The sequence below is a fragment of the Helianthus annuus genome, chromosome 8 (assembly GCF_002127325.2).
Source record: "Helianthus annuus cultivar XRQ/B chromosome 8, HanXRQr2.0-SUNRISE, whole genome shotgun sequence".
Taxonomy (NCBI): Eukaryota; Viridiplantae; Streptophyta; class Magnoliopsida; order Asterales; family Asteraceae; genus Helianthus; species Helianthus annuus.
The window spans coordinates 125,445,447-125,462,972 of NC_035440.2; the positions used below are offsets into that span (position 1 = coordinate 125,445,447).

Here is a 17,526-nt window from a genome sequence, read left to right on the forward strand (position 1 = left end):
AGTGGAAAAGAATGTGTGATAATCCCACAAGGGCTTTTACTTTCTCCGAGGGGATGCTTGCCATGGGTGGTTTGAGTCCTTCCTACACAGTTCGTCCAAGAGCCTTCTTTGGCAAGAAAGGTACTTTTTTGTGTCTGGTCTATTTCTTATAATCATTTCCTTTTTCCTTTCATGCTTTTGGGGACCCATAGTCATCTTTGATGCCTTGTGCAGAGATAACTTTGTGGCGACTTCTTCAAGGTGATTACAAGGATGTGAAGTATGTGGTTGATGACGAGGTTGATCCCCGGTTGAATGCGGAGGCACAGGTTGCGGGGGGATCCGTCCAGGCAGGGGGTTCTGTTGCCCTGGGTGGATCTGATGAGGATCTTTCTGGCGGGGAGGAAAGTTCTCCCGACCTTCCTCCTGTTCATCCCTCCGGTCAGAGTGATGATGAAGAAGTGGAGATACAGTTGGTTCGTAAGAGAAAGTCTGTCAGTCCTCATCCGGCTCCTGCACCTCGCAATATTCGTCAGAGGCTTCGGAGTGCTAGTGGTAAAAAACCTCCTTCTTCCAAGGCGGTTTCTGACCTTCCTCCTACCGGGGTCAAAGGTTCTTTGTCCAAGCATTTAAAGTCCTCAAGCTTAGTGAGTGCCCCATTACTGGTAAGTTATCTCTTTTCCTCTTCTTTCTTTTTGTGTCTTTTCTGACTGTCCTTTCTTCTTGTTTCTTAGGGGAGTTCCTGGGAGCCTATAGAAATTCCAACTGGTCCTTCTCCTTCCTGCATCCGGGACAAGGCCTCTGAGGTGGGGGTAGCTCGATTTTCCTCGGCTTATGAACTTTCTTCGTTACGTGCTACTGGGACTAGTAATCCTACTTTTCAGGAGGGCCTTGCTTGTCGATCCCCCCTTGCCCCTCTGTTTGCTGATGCCATCCCTACCACTTATGTTCCCAAGTGGAAGGTAACTAGTTCTTCCGTGATAGGGACTCCTGAAGCTGCCAGGGATTTTCTGAGTCATGCTGTCCCCCCCTCACATAAATTTGTAAATTCTGCCCTGAGGGATGATCTTTTTGAAGATCAGTACAACATGTCTTTGTGTGAAAGCTTCTTTAGGGGTGCTGGGATGCTGCAAAGGATTGATGATTTGAGGAAAGCAAACGAGGGACTCAAGGCTGAGCTTAAGGCTTCCCAGTCGGTTGTTGCTGGGCTTAGAGGCCAAGTAGTTGATGCTGAGAGGAGGCTACAGGAGGAGAAGGTGCATAATCTTCTCCCCCCTCCCCCTCTTTATATATATATACGTATTCACTGATCCTTTGTTTAGGGGGCTGGTGCTATGCTTGAGAGGAAGGAAAGGGCCTGGGAGCAGGAGATGGCGTCGTTGATTGCAGAGAAGGAGGAGCTTGCTGCTGAGCTGAAGCATGTGAAGGAAGTTGGCTCCGTTTCCCAGGAGCAGCTTAACACTATGTATGCAGATTATGGGATGACTTCAGATGATAACCAACGGTTGACTGGGGAGAAGCACTGGTTGATCACTGAAGGTTTTGGAGCCTTCCTGTCCGCTGTTGCCCAATCAGAGGACTTTAAGAGTGGTTTGGAGGAGGTCAGGGCCTATAGGGATGTTGGCTATCAGGCGGGATTGAAGGATGGCTATGCTTATTCTGCCCAAGGCCTGGGCAGAAAAGAGACTCCTCTTTACAACTCCAAGGCAAAGAAGAGGTTGTCCAAACTGAACGAGGAGTTTGGGCGTAAAACCCCAGCCGTCCTTGCCAAGATCCTTGAACATCCTATGATCTCAATTGCTGAACTGAAGGCCTTCTTCTCCTCCGTTGGTCCTTCGTCCCCGCCGTCTCTTTCCGGGGGTGATCCCCAGTGAATTCTGAACAGTTGACAAACTTCGATATGGTTGTAATAACTCTAACTTACCTTGGGATATTTGTATGTTTGGTTTGACTTTGTTTTGGATGGTCCTTTGTGTTGGGGACCATTTTGACCGCTAATCGTACGACATATGGTTATGTATAGCTCCTCTTTTGCTTTGTTGCCTGTCTCTTGCCTTGTTTATTTTATTTTGCAGGGGCTTATATCGGAGGCTGGCTTGGTGATTCCTTGGAGATTTTCAAGCTGCTTTGGCGAGGAGCTATGTCTTTACTTTGTCTCGCCGTGTTTGTAATAATCTTTTTAGTTTTTTGCCCTAGTTATTTGGGCTTCTTTTTGTACGTATGTTTTGTATCAAATAAAGCAGTTTCCCCTCCGTAGTTTTCTATATACGAGCGTATTTGCATTATTTGTTCTTTGTTGTTTGCTTTGTTAAATTGTGATTGTCTGTTCGAGGCCAATCGGTGGACAAGTTTATAATGTGATATTATGTTTTTGACTTGCTTTTGTCCGTTTTTTAGGTTAGCTAGACCTTTATTAGCCCCACAGCCGGGCTTTTGGCATGTCTTGAATGCCTCATACACGTGTGTTTGTTTGTTCTAGTTATAGATTTAAAGGGTGCTCATAGGCACGTCTGCCCAGGTATGGTTACCCACAGTTTTCAAAATGGGACACTTTTGTCCGTCTTTCATTGAATCTTCGGGGGATTTATACTTCCCTTCATAGACTGTTTACAAAAGGTTTACTTTCTGGGGGGAAAGTCCCCGTACACATAGTTTTTCCTACAACAAAAGTGGCCCTTGGCCGTCTTCTCCTGGGGGCATGCCCCTTACATGTGATACTTCCTGAGCTGCATCAGGTTCCAGGTCCTGGGGACCTCTTTCCCTTCTAAAGTCTCCAACTTGCACGTTCCCTTCCCGTTTGCCCATGTGACTCTATAGGGGCCTTCTCAGTTGGGGCCCAACTTCCTGGTATTTTCCTGCAGACTGGCCTCATTGGCTCTAAGAACTAGGTCCCCTGGGACGAGGTTGAGCTTCTTCATGCGGGTGTTGTAGTAACTTGCCAGGAGTTTTTTGTAGTGAGCTTCCTTCACCGCTGCTATCTCTCTTCTTTCTTCCAATAAGTTCAGGTTTATTCTTAGATCCTATTCGTTCTCCTCATCCCTCAGCTTCATTCGGGCGGTTTGGGATCCGATCTCTGCATGGATCATGACTTCCGTCCCGTAGGTAAGACTGAATGGGGTCTCCCCATTGCAACTTTTGGGCGTGGTTCGGTATGCCCATAACACAAATGGAAGTTCTTCCAGCCAGCCCTTCTGTTTCCTCCCAAGCCTGCCCTTCATTCCTTTGAAAACGCTTTGGTTGGCTCTCTCCACCAACCCGTTACTCTGAGCATGGGTTACAGAGGTGAACACTTGTTGGATCCTCATTTGCTCGCACCACGGCTTGAAGGGTCTTCCGGCGAATTGCACCCCGTTGTCACTCACCAGTTCCTTCGGGACCCCATATCTGCACACGATATTATCCAGCACGAACCGTCTCATTTGATCTCCGGTGATCTTTGCCAGGGGTTTCGCTTCGATCCACTTAGTGAAATAATCAATGGCCACCACCACGTATTTGACCCCCCCGGGACCCTCCGGGAAAGGCCCGATTATGTCGATGGCCCATTTTTGGAACGGCCAAGATGTCGAGACCGGGACCATAGGGTGCTTATGCTGGTGGGTCATTGGTGCATGTACCTGGCAGTTATCACACTTTTTGATCTCTTCAGATGCCGTCTCGTACATTCGTGGCCAGTAGAATCCTGCGTTCATTGCCCTTCTTACAACCGTTCTTGGTCCTGAGTGCATTCCACAGATTCCCTCGTGCATTTCCCTGATCACATATTCGGCCTCTTCCATGTCTATGCACTTTAGGGACGGACCCAGGTACGCACTTTAGGGACGGACCCAGGTACGACCTTCGGTATAGCTCTTCCCCAATCAGTTCATATTGTAGGGCTTTGACTCTTACCTTTCTGGCCGCCCATTCCCCCTCGGGTAGGGTCCCGTCCCGGAGGAATTTAATGATCGGGGTCATCCATGTTTCTTGGGAACCTTCGATTGTGGCCACTTCCGTTACGTCCAGGGAGGGGGATGTTAGGACCTCTACTTTGACCTCCTTCGCGAGGTGGTCAAATGCTACTGAAGCTAACTTGCTGAGTGCATCGGACTTCCTGTTCCTCCCTCGAGGGATGTATTCCAGTTTGAAGGTTCTGAATGCCTTAGCTGTCTCTTTGACTTTCGCCACATACTGAGCCATGATGCTATCCTTCGCTTCATATTCCCCCTGATACTGCTTTACTACCAACTGTGAATCGGTACTGGCCTCCACGTGTTTTGCTTTCATCTTCTGTGCCAATCTCATCCCTGCCAAGAGGGCTTCATACTCGACGGTATTGTTGGTGTTTTCGAAATCCAACCTTATAGCATACGTCAGCTCAACCCCCTCGGGGCTTATCAATGTGATGCCTGCACCGTTCCCTTCTTCACTGGATGCTCCATCCGTGAACAACTTCCAGACAGCCTCGTCTTCCCTTCTTTTTTCTTCTTCCTCCAAAGCCTCCCACCTTAGTAATTCCCTCTCTTCGTCCTCAGGCACTTCTGCTAGGAAGTCAGCCAGTATTTGCCCCTTCATAGCTATCCTGGGCTTGAACTCCAGAGAATGTTCTCCTAATTCTACGGCCCATTTAGCCAGTCGCCCTGACTGTTCTGGTTTTCTAAGCACTTTCTGGAGGGGTTGGTCAGTTACTAAGGTGACCTTATGCCCTTGGAAGTACCTTCTGAGCCTTCTAGATGCAAAAACCAGGGCCAACGCGAGTTTTTCTAAAGGCATGTACCGCTCCTCGGGCCCCTTGAGCGTTCTGCTGATGAAATATATGGGGATCTGTTTCCCCTCCCGTTCCACCATCATGACAGCGCTTATGGTCGTCTTAGAGGCAGATAGGTAAAGGAGCAGTGGGTCCCCGGGCACCGGGGTGGCTAACGTTGGGAGCTTGCAGATGTAGGTCTTCATCTCCTGAAAGGCAGTTTCGGCCTCCGTGGTCCAGTTGAATTTGCTGGACTGGAGACAGTCTTTCAACACCTTCATAAAAGGGAGGGTTTTGTCGGCCACCTTTGATAAGAAACGATTTAGTGCAACCAGCCTTCCGTTTAATTGCTGGATATCCTTCAGGGACCTGGGGGAGCGCATTTCCGCCACAGCTTGGGTTTTCTCTGGGTTTGCGTTTATCCCTCCTTTAGTTACCACCACCCCCAGGAAATTACCTTCCTCTACCCCGAAGTAGCATTTCCCGGGGTTCAGCTTCATATTTACATCTTGCATTGTGTTGAGAGTCTCAGCTATGTCGTCTATCATGGCTGCTTCTGTCAGACTCTTGATGACAATGTCGTCAACATACACCTCTAGATTCCTTCCTCTTTGCTCCCTAAACAAGGTGTTCATAAACCTTTGGTATGTCGCCCCCGCATTTTTGAGACCAAAGGGCATCTTAGTATAGCAAAATGTTCCCTCATCGGTGATGAAAGTGGTCTTTTCTTCGTCTTCTATTGACATCTGTATTTGGTGGTATCCCTTATAGGCATCTAAGAAGCACTTCAGTGGATACTGGGACAGGGAGTCGACCTGGGTGTCTATTTCCGGGAGGGGGTAGCAGTCCGCATGCTTTGTTTAAGTCTTGGAAATCAATGCACATCCTCCATCCCCCATCTTTTTTCTGAACCATAACTGGGTTGGCAACCCAGGATGGGTATTTAACTTCCCTGACTATCCCCGCCCTGAGCAGTTTGCGGGTCTCTTCACAAGCAGCCCTTCTCTTGCTTGGTCCCATGCTCCGCTTCTTTTGCTTCACTGGTTTCACCCATGTAAAGGTGTGAGCCGGTGTTCCGTCAGGCTTCTGGGAATTCCCGTCATGTCACCATGTTGGAATGCAAACACGTCTATGTTATGGAGGAGTAACTCCTTTAGGGCACTTTTACATTTGTCGCTTAGGTGGCTCCCCACCTTGACTGTTTGCTCTGGGAACTTATCACAGAGGACCCATTCTTCCACCTTCTTCCCTTGGGTCTTCCCGGGTTCCCCCCCTTTGGATACTGAAGAGACCACCTCATAGGCTGACTTAACCCATGCAAGGCCCTTTGGTGTTTGGAATACCAACGCCCCGTGAGGAGTGGATGCTTGTGCTTGCAGGTCTCCGATCCCGGGTCTTCCCAAAATTGCGTTGTATTTGGAGGGTGCTCTGACTACAGTGAAGGTCAAATTTATTGTTCGGACCCTGTCTCCTACACCGACTGTAAATGGGAGCCTGATCTTCCCCAGGGGGTGTGACACACTGTTGTTGAATCCCACCAGCGGGATAGAGTCCTCCTCCAGTCTATCTCTTATATCTCTGTCGAATCTGAGGAAGCAATGTTCATATATTACCTCGACGCCGGATCCTCCATCTACGTGTATTCTAGACACTTTGTGTCCAGCTATCACAGCTGAGATATTCAGCGGAAGCCGTTGTACTTCGCTTTCTTCTAAGTATGGCATGAGGATGGGAGTTTTCATGCAGTTCGGAGAGCCTAGGATTCTGGCCTTAACACTTCGGGTAACATCAAATTCATTTCTTCTTCTTATCATATCAACATCTGCCCTCCCGGGCTCTCTTGCATCTCTTCCCTTACGATCCCCTCCCCCTTCTTTGATTTCCTTGACCAGGTGGGCCAGTCTTCCCGTCTTCACCGCAGCCTCTATTTCCCTTTTGAGGTACATGCAATCATCGGTTTTGTGCCCGAAGCCCTTATGAAACTCAAAGTATTCGTTTGGCTGTGCCTTGGGACCTGGCTTTATGGGGGGTGGCCTTGGGAAAGAATTCTTCACTCTTTCCGTAGCCAGTATCTCACTTGGAGTTTTGACGAGGGGGTGAAGCTGTCAGGGTAAGGGGGAGGGCCCCTCCCTCGGGGCCTGTAGGGGGAGTATGAGAGCCTTGCCCTGTCGTGCAACATTCTATCAAAGGGAGGCTTTCGGGAATAGGGAGTACCTTTTTCAGGGGGTCTTGCTGTTGGGGTAGCCCTTCGGGGTGTAGTGTCCGTCTCCTTAGCCTTGCTGACCGTATCCTTTCCCCGGACGAAAGCCCTGACCCTATCCATGAGATTATCGAAGGAAGGTGGGAACTCCTCTCCCAGCTTTTCACACAGCTGTGCATGCTTCAGCCCATTTATAAAGCTACTGATTTTCATGACCTCCGGAACATCTTTGATGTTCATGCTTTCTTTGACAAACCTTTCCATGTACTGGTCTATCCGCTCGTTATCCTTTTGCCTGATGTGGAGGATTTCGTTGGGATTCTTGACTACCTTTCTTTGTTGGCCGAAATTTCTGAGGAATTTTTCGCTTAACTCTTCGTAGCTGTCTATGCTCCCTGGAGGGAGACTATCAAACCACAGCCGGGCTCCTTCTGTTAAAGTTTGCACAAACATATGGCACCATACTGGCATGGGCCACCTTCCCAGCTGACCCGCTCCTCGAAAGGCGTGCAGATGATCCTCTGGATCCCTCGTTCCGTCGTAGCGATCGAAGCCTGGGGGCAGCTTTGTCTTGGCAGGCATGGGTGCCTCTAATATTCTCCTTGTGAACTTTGAGACCTCTGCCAGGTCTCGTGGTAGGTATGGTTGGTCCAAACCAACGCTACCTGAGTCGTCTTTCTCCTTTTCCTTGTGTTTCTGACCGATGATCAGGTCCTCTCTCTCTTCGGAAGACATCTGCCTCAGGGCTGTCATGAATGTTTCCAGTTGGTCCCCATTGTTGCCCTTATTCTGGGTGTTCGTTCCTTCTTGATTAGAAGGTGTGTCAAAAGAGAGTCTGGCTCTGAGGCTGTCTAACTTTTCTTGTCTCCTCAGGTCGTCAAGATACTTAGTTATCTTCTCCCTGTGCATGGCCACGAAGCCAGGGGTGACATGCTCCGTTTCTTCCAGGTTTTCTACCAGATTCTCGTTATCCTCTTCATGGGTGATATCCTCCACAGTGACTTTCTCCAGATCATTTTGGGCTGTTTGGGTGACACGTGAACTATGTGGAGTTGCCATGCTGTTTCAGGAAAGGTGAGTTGCTCTCTGAACGTCGGATGTTAGTGTGGGAACACCGGTCAGGCCTGTGTCCCACGGATGGCGCCAATGTCGAATACCCAACCTCCGGCTGACGTTGGTTAGATCTTCGGTGACGTCAAGAGCTTTGATCCTTGTTTGCTACAAAAGAATAAACCGTTAGCCTCGTCACGGGGGACCCCGGGAGGGGGATCCGTGACCAAGCTCCGGCGTGAGAATAAGTAAACTTGCCGGAAATCAGAGGAGTTTCTTCCGATGAGTGTAATCACCGGAAGGTTTCCCTTGTGGTGTGAATCTTATTGATGTGTAGTAAATGTGATAATATTGGTCGGAAGTTAATGTGGAGAGTAAATGAAGGTGTAATAAATGAGAATGAACCGGAGATCATACCTTCCTTGGATCCTTTCTCCTTCTTATATAATGACATGCCCTTATCTTTGTTAAGGATTCTCCCGTGCATGATCCGACGGTTTTTGGGGGTTCTTGGGAAGGTCAGACACGTGTCTGTCCCCCAACGGTGGGATGATCCTCTTCATTAATGATCCGTCGGATAAGTACAGTGACTTAGACCGGAGCCGCCTCTTGTCATGCATTTAATGAGCCCTGTCTTCCTTAGCTGTTTCCCGCCCATTTGTACATAAGAGAAACCTTAGCCAGCAAGGTTATTATGACCGGTGGGCTTTTTAAATAATTGGGCTTCTAGATAAAAAGGCCCAAAGCGGGTAAAGTGGGTTTACCCACTGGCCCGTCGTCAGAAGTTACCACAATAGGCTCAAGTGAGGGGAGGCGCGAGTGGGCAAGGTGATGAGTAGGCTTCTAGTCAGCGTCATGTATCACAATATTAGAGGATGAATCTGGGTTATGAAGCCACAACACATAATCTCATGAAAGTTGAAACTCTAGCTAGGAGTATTTTAACCATAAAATCCATAAAAGCTATTGAGGTATACCTTATACAAAGTAACCAAGTTGTAACATGTCCATACTGGCACTCCAAGGATTTATTTTTTTAGGGATGCGTTGGCACTCCAAGGATTTATTTTTTAGGAATGCGTTCGGAGGGTTGTATTATATTTATAAGGCTGCGATCGTGATTTTTACCTAAATAATACACTAACTTTTATTCAAGGTGGGTCTGCACCTTTCTAATGTTGCTCATAATCAATTTTGATAAAAAAAATTTAATGTTCATAACATAATCTTTTCACAAAATTCACTCTTGGTCAAGATTGGTCGAGTTTCATCAAGAACACTAACACTGACATGCATTATCATGTTATAATCATCTCTAACAATGTTTTCTAATATGATGGATATTTTATTAAGTCATTAAACACAATACTTGGGAACTTCTTTTCTTTTATTTAATTAACTCCAACACAAGATCATCTCAGTGACGAAACGGTAGATTATCTCTTTACTTCATGCTCGGTGACGGTTAGGATGTGGTCGTTAATTAGAAACTGCTGTAATACTCCTATCTTCTTGGTGTTCTCCTTTAGAGATCTTCTGGAGTGGCACAACTACTCGGGGTTATTGGGTGGTGCTAAAGAGGCGTTCAAAGGTATTATCATTGTGGCTTGTTGGTGTATTTGGAAAGCAAAGAATGAAGCGAGATTCTCGAGCAAATCGGTTAGAGTAGAAAACATTTTTAGCCAAGTTAAAGCTGTTAGTTTTCTTTGATTCGTTAATAGATCGCGTCACGAAGATGTAACTTGGAATAATTGGTGTAAATTTGTGAATATGTAGTCTTGCTTGTGTCGTCGGTCTGCCCGGGTTGTGGGTAGGCTGGTTTCGTTGTGGTTAATTGTGGTTAATGAAAGTTACCGTTCAAAAAAAAAGAAAAAAAACTCCAACACAAGATAATTGAGATTTTATTTTCTTTTCTTTTTCTTTTGTAGATAATCATTCACAATAAATAGTAAATAAAAGTTGTTTTTTTCCGGAATAAATGTAGATGAATTAAGTTTTAGTTGGATGGAAACTGAATTGAAGTGAATGTTGTTGGTGTTGCAGGGATACTCATGAAATTGTGACAAAAAAGTATAGGCCCGACTCGTGAGTGATGATGGCGGAGCTTGAAATTTCCGGTGGGGAGTCGAAAACGTATATACCTAAAAAAATTATAAAACCGAGGGTCGAAAACGTATATACCTTTTAAAATCTATACGAAAACTACATACCGAAAACTATCCCCCTACTTGGCAGTATCATCAAGCATCATGGCAATTTTCACTTTTTCAGTGACATTTATAGTTTCTTCATCACCAACAAAGTCACTGGGACTTTATTATTAATAGCATCCAGTTACATTACAATGGTAGATAAGTAACAAGTATAATAAATTCATTGAGAATAGCCCAATGGTGTTGGTGAGTTAGATAAGATGTAGAATAGGTGGAGGTCATGGGTTCAATCCCCATGGCATGTAAGTTTAGCCATTCAAATAAAAAAAAAAGTAACAAGTATAATAAATTCAACCTCAGAAAATCAAAATGGCATATGGGTTTACTTGTTTTATTTCTATGACTAGGTTTTTACCCGGGATTGCTTCCCGGGATCAGGAAACTTAATTATATTAATTATTATTTGTTATTAATACGACCTCATTACATCAAGCATCTCATTGGATTCAACAACAATTTCTTCACATCACCGGATTAGATCATGAACCTATATTACAGTACAAACAAAAGCACAACAGGACCACATGAATAATTCGTGTATGTAGTATTATCTGCATATAAAATGAAAACATCGGGTTTAGGCAAGAGAAAACACATCCACGACTAAAGTTAATGCACAACCAAAGATTAGCATATCTCACGCCAATGTGCGCACAACTGAATAGACATAACAATAAATGTATAACGCACTTAGAAGAATGGCGACTTTCGAGATTTTCTCATATAATATCCTAATATAATTATATTATATTTATAATAATATCTCCTAATAGACTTTTAACACATCTCAGCAGGATAGTTGATATATTTTAGGGCTTCAATTCCATAATTCCATAGCTGGCCCAATTGTATTTGTAATTGCAGCACTCCAATAACTCCACCAGGGAGCTTGACCACCCTTATGATTTCCCCAACGCCTAATCACTATTTAATAAGCAAAAACTGCCAGTATATGTATCATCTAAAATTCAATAGTGATCAATATTTGCAACTCATATGGGAATTTATATAGGCAAGAGATAAGCATAATGGTTATAAAGTATATTAAAAACTATATATCATGAGAAAGTAAACCATAATGAACACTAAAGATTGTAAAATACTCACTCATGAATGACCACTGTAAACAAACAACACTTTGTGAAAGTGCTAGATTTAAGAATGCCTAATGTTCATTTACAGGAAATATCTATACTATATAGTTTAAATTGTTCAACCCGTGTAACACACGGGGAACTAACCTAGTATCAAGATAAAATAACCTCCTTAAATTTGTTCAAGAACTGAAAATATGTTTAACTCTAAAATACAAAATGAAACAATTTAGTGTTCGGATCTACAATCACACTAACTTTGCTTTTAAAAAAGTGCATCTCGTGTGTGCGAATTGCATTTGACATTTGCTTTGCTTTAACTATGCCCCAAACTGAGTTACGCTTTCTCCAAATCACTATCTTGTATAAGTTTTATATGAATTCAGGATGACTAAATACATACTGCAAATGAGTACAAACTCGAAAAAAATAATAATTAGCAAAAAAACTAAATAACAAAGAATACGTCGTGATTATAAACAAAACTCATAGTCGTATGGAGTCGGCATAGAGAAGATGATTAGGGATAGTGTTTTGGTTGTATAGAGTCGGCAGAGAGAAAATGTTGATCCTAGTGGTACTCCTTGATAATATCATTATCCCAGCAAGCGAACTGGTAGACTGGATAAGAAAGTATACATTAGCGAGTCATGGGCAAAGGTAGCAAAATGGGTGGTTCATGCAAGCTGGGTAACAGGTCAAAACACTTCTGTTGATTGAACAACTTTGACCAGGAATGAAATTGTAGTATTCAAAAGCCAACAGTTTAAAATATTTCCTATAAATAATTCTTTAGTATTTTTTTAGTAACGAACGCCCCACATACATGATGTGCGCGCATCAAGCATCGCGCAACGCCTTTTAAAATAAAAAAAGCATCAGATAACACGCAAGATGTTAAAGTGTAATAAAGATAAAAGATTGAGCAAAATTTACCAGCAAAAAATTCCCGAAACCACTGTTTCAATTTACCATCAGCATACATTGACTTCAGATTCTCCTTATTTTATGAAAGAGCCCTTTGATGATGACTTGAAGACCTGTACAGATGTGGATGTCTCCCACCATTTAATTTTATTGTTGCAACAAATTTTCCATAATCTATGGTACCACCATTTTAACCAAACAGTGGTTTCAAACCACTGTTTTAACCAAACAGTGGTTTGAAACAACCGTTTTAACCAAACAGTGGTTTGAAACCACCGTTATAACCACTGTTTCAAACACTGTTTTAAACGAACAGTGGTTTGACCACTGTTTGACCAAAGTCAAACAACTGTTTGACTGCAAAAATATGATTGTTAGTGGTTCAAAAGTCTGTTTGACCAAAGTCAAACAACTGTTGTTAAAACACTTTTGGGTTAAAACAGTGTTTGAAACCACTGTTGGGGTAAAACAATGTTTTTAAAACAGTGTTTTCAAACCACTTTTGGGTAAGCAGTGTTTGAAACCACTGCCGGGTTAAAACAGTGTTGTTAAAACAGTGTTTTGAAATCACTTTTGGGTTAAAACAGTGGTTTCACATCATATGAACCAGGAGTGTAGGTCCTATGTTGTTCAAACAAAGATTATTGATGCTCTAGATACTTTAGAAACTGTAGATATAATAAAATCAATGAGTAAAATGTCATTTTCGTCCTTAAGGTTTGGTCATTTTTGCGATTTTAGTCCAAAGGTTGGTTTTTTTGCATCTGGATCCAAAAGGTTTGAAATCTTGGCATTTTCGTCCCTGAAGGCCAAACCTCGAGGGACAAAAGTCGCAATAAATTGCCAAACCTCGGGGACGAAAATGGCAAGATTTCGAACCTGTTGGATCCAGATGCGAAAAAACAAAAATTTGGACGAAAGTCACAAAAATGACCGAACCTTAGGGATAAAAATGGCATTTTACTCAAAATTAATTCTTAATCTTAACTAAAGTTAGCAAAATGATAACTTTACCTCAAGAAAATCACAGTTAGAGATGTATCGGCATTCAACCAAGCATTGCACGACGCCAATGTTGACCCGTATGATAAGCACAGTATTGTGACAAAGCAGTACTGAAAGATAAAAATATAATCCGTAAGAATAGATTCACGTCCATAACTTTTCATTATACTTGTAAAAATGCCATGAGATTTAATTATCACAATTTTATGCTTTATCGCCCTTATATGCATCTTTTATCCAAATATTCATTTCTACTTAACTTTCGGCAAGTTGAAAAAATCCAGGCCATTGGAGTCAAGCACTGTTCCAAAGGTTCTTATAGAAAAAAAAAATGCTTGAGCAAGAATCAGTTGGTAATTGGTATCCCCATATAACAAAAGATATCAAGATTAAAGATCTTAACAGATATTTAAGACCACCTTTATAATATTATTCAATCAAATTGCAATCTACCTCCTGTGACATTCCATTTGAGATCAACATAAAAGTGTAATCTTGGAAATTACCAGATACTACATGTATCCACCTTTTCCTCCTTTCGTGTCCTCTAGTTCAGCTATATATAGCCTCAATGGCAGTTCAAGTTCCTAAAAGCAAACCTCTTAACCATAAAACCAGCTTACAGTTATCCAGCAGAGAAAATGGCCAAATGTGACAAGATTGGTTAAAGATAAAGCAGTGGTTATATTCAGCAAGAGTTCTTGCTGTATATGCCACAACATTAAGACGCTAATATGTAGCTTTGGGGCAAACCTAACTATTTATGAGCTTGATGAACGCGCAGATGGTCAGCAAATTGAGAAGGAACTCATAGCCTTAGGGTGTAAGCCATGTGTCCCAGCTGTATTTATAGGACAGGAGCTCGTTGGTGGATCCAATGAGATGATGAGTCTGCATCTCAAAGGAAAGTTGGTCCCAATGCTCATTAAAGAGAGAGCTATATGGCTATTGTTAGGATCTGAGTTTGGATTGATTGTGATTTGTGTTTGAATTTAGATGAACAAATGAAAGAGTAGTGCAGCGGAATTTAAATGGAAGCAAACTTTTCACAATCAAACAGAAGAAATGATTCCAATCATACATTTTCACCACTGAATCAAATGATTAAATTTAATTTTAAACTCCGATTACAATGTATGTATGATATGCAAACTCCCCCTCAGCCCGAACTCAGTGTTTGTTCGTGCAGAAAGAAGATGGTGAAAGAGCTATCAGAACAGTACAGAGTACTGTTCTATTTATAGGCACTTGCAAACCACTGAGCATCTAAGCTGACGTCACCATGAAAGTGACATCTAACCTCCTAACAAACTCTAACCTCTGATCTATACAAACACTGCTATGCTAATTACTGATATTATATTTCAATACATAAAGCAAATATAAACTGCTGCTACATCCTTCCACTGCTGTGAACCCAGCAGTACTTGTCATGATCAGCAGTGCTTGAACCATGGCAGTAGATTGAACAACAGAGCTTTAGTTCTTCAATCAGTCGTTAACTTGATCAGTAGTTGTAGGTCAGCAGTTTGCATGATCAGCAGATAGGAGGTCAGCAGATGTTGAAACCACTTTCAAGGGGAGAGACTTGCAATCAAACATCTGTTTTCTGGATCCACTGCCCTGATCCAGTTTTGGCTTTCATTATCTGTTCCTTTGGTAGGGTTCAATCCCAACAATCTCCCCCTAGAACAGATAATGCCAAAACTCTTCATTATTGTAGATCTTTATTGCCTCAACAATAGTTCCCTTATCTGCCCTTTGAATTGAATATCAAAAGTTAAGGCATCTGTATCATCATCATCCCTGCTAAGTGGAAGATCAAGGAGATCCTGCAAATCTTCAAGACTCAGGCCAAGAGCTTGTTCCCTTGTTAATTTCTTCACTTCGCCATCAGACCTGATCATAGTCAATACGTGGGTCTGTTTATCAGTTTTCCACTTTTGTACTTTTGAGCCTGATGGGTTTCTTGGGAGATTTTTATTTGTTGAGGAATTTGGTGATGCTGGCCTGTTCATGACTGGCTGAGCAGTACTTGCAGATTGTTCCAGTTCAGATTCTTCTTTCAACATTAGAATAATGCCCTTTTTCACAATGTCATTTCCGGCAATTAAATCTTGAACTGTTTCAGCACCCAACTGGCTTTGACTCCTTCTTTTGTAGATAGCAGCACCAGCAGGAGTAGTGGTTCGTTTGGCTTGCAGCTTTGGTGGTCTTTTTGAAACCTCTGCTTTGGAATAGTCAGGTTTTTATGGAGCTGTTGGATCTTTCTTCCTGAGCTCCTCCAACCTTTTATAGGTGGCCCTGACCCTAGCTTCTCCCCACTTTGACACAGAATTCCTTGACCCATAATCAGCAGTGATTAGCTCCTCTTTCATTCTCTTCAACTCTAGTGCCTTTTCAGTTTCAAACTGTTTGAATTTTTCAGGGGGAGTCTGCTGGACATCATCTTTGATCATTTCATGAATCCTGGCTACTTCTTTTTCAAGCTCATGAATGGTCTAGTTTTTATACATGTGTTTCTCCCCCTTGTATTTCTTGTAGGTCATGATATTTTCAATGTAGTCTTTTCTTAGGGTCTCATCTGCCTTTCCTGAAATTTGTTGACTAACATTTTTGGCAAATTGTTCCATTGATCTGACCTGTGTAACGAGAAACTGATAGTTTTGCTGAAATTCCCTATCAGATTTCCCTTGTTTGTTTTTGTTAGCGATATCCTCTGCTTGTTTGGCTTTGATTTCCAAATATTCTTCAATGTTGTTTGGCCTGGGATATCCTCTAACTGAAGGCAAGCTCCTTTTGGCAGGGTTGTCCTCATAGTAGAAAGATTTGATTTCATCTCTAACTACTATGAGTTCTAAAGGAAACACAACACCTGCAGGAGGTAATGGCTTTTGAATTTGAGTTGAAGAGAAATGAACGGGTTTTGAAACTGTGACAAGTGCTTAGGATTTTGAAGCTGTTGGTGGTGGTGATGGAGAATCATCATCTGATATGATAACCCTTCTCCTTTTTATTTTAGGAGAGGCAGATGATGTTTTGGGTTGACCAGTGGGAGTGATTTGAGTGGCAGTGGTTTGTGACTGACTAAAAGCTGTTGAAACAACTGGTGTTTCAACCACTGTTGTCATTACAGCAGATGTTATAACATCTGATGTCTTCTGCTTTATGGCAGGAAGTGATGGTAGAGATGTTGTTTTTGGTGGTGATAAGGCAGTGGTAGTGGTGTGTGTTGAAGTGAGAGAAGTTGTTGTAACAACTGAGGTACCAGCAGATGTTGGTACAACAGAGGTTGCAACAGCTGTTTGGGTGGAGGTTTGATGTTGGTGGCTTTTGGATGATGGTTTTGGAGTATGCTTTTGAAAACTGGATGGTGTGGATTTAGGTTTCCTTACTTTTCTAGTAAGATTTCTTTTTGGAACAGGATTTTGATCATCCTTTTCACTAGAACAACCTTGTTCATTCAGCTTCATGAAAGCTCTCTTTCCTCATTCCACCTTGACAGATCCTTTGCCGCTCTATCCCTTTTTACACTTATGATACTGTCATCAAGTGCATTCTGGGTCACATCAACCTTCTTGCTTCCATCTGGCAAGGGAATTTCTCTGAGCATTGCATCTTTTTCTGTATCAAGATATAGCCCATTATCAATCCCTTTCTTTATCCACTCCTTAATTTTCTCCCCCTTTTTGGCATTATCTGAGGGGATTTCATCAATGAAGAGAACTGTCAGAGGAGCAGTGCTAGTGGTTGTCAACAGATGGGCCTTGAGAGCCTTAATGTCATCCTTTGTATCTTTGTATCTAGGCTCCATTACATTTTTGAGCTCTTGAACATGTTTTTCATGCTGCTGCTCAGCCATCTGGTGTTGTTGGTGGAGAAATGGTTGAAAAAGATTCCAAAGCTCATTTGTAGCATCTGCTGGTGGTGGAGCAGGTGCTTGAGGTGGAACAGCAGTGGATTGTACCATTTGAACTGTCAACAACTGATGCAGCATGTCTTTGATTTCTGCAACAGTGGTATCCAGTTTTTCAACTTTACCCGTCAATTCTTGGTACTTTAAACCATCACCCAATTTAATGGGATCATCTGATTTCCCACTAGCAGTGGTTTTATCAGAAGTTGAGGTAGGGAGTGTGCTCCAAACATCAACAACTGATGCCCCTTTTTCTTGGTACTGGGGTCTTCTTCCTTCAACACTTGATAATTTTTTGATGGAACCAGTGGTTAATATAAACTCACTAGTAGATAACAGAGGTGTTATGGAAGGAATTGCCTCCAAAGAAGTCTTATTGATGTAACCACTGTCCAAGTGTAAACCTGTAGATTCAA

General features: G+C 42.9%; 1 protein-coding gene across 1 annotated transcript; it reads left to right on the forward strand.

The window, feature by feature from the left end:
• Positions 1-13,765: 13,765 nt before the first annotated feature.
• Positions 13,766-16,376, forward strand: LOC110866851 (monothiol glutaredoxin-S2-like). Its single transcript, XM_035976130.1, has 3 exons — positions 13,766-13,777; positions 13,831-14,144; positions 16,370-16,376. Exons 1-3 carry the CDS (start codon positions 13,766-13,768, stop codon positions 16,374-16,376), a joined length of 333 nt encoding a protein of 110 aa, XP_035832023.1.
• Positions 16,377-17,526: the final 1,150 nt, after the last annotated feature.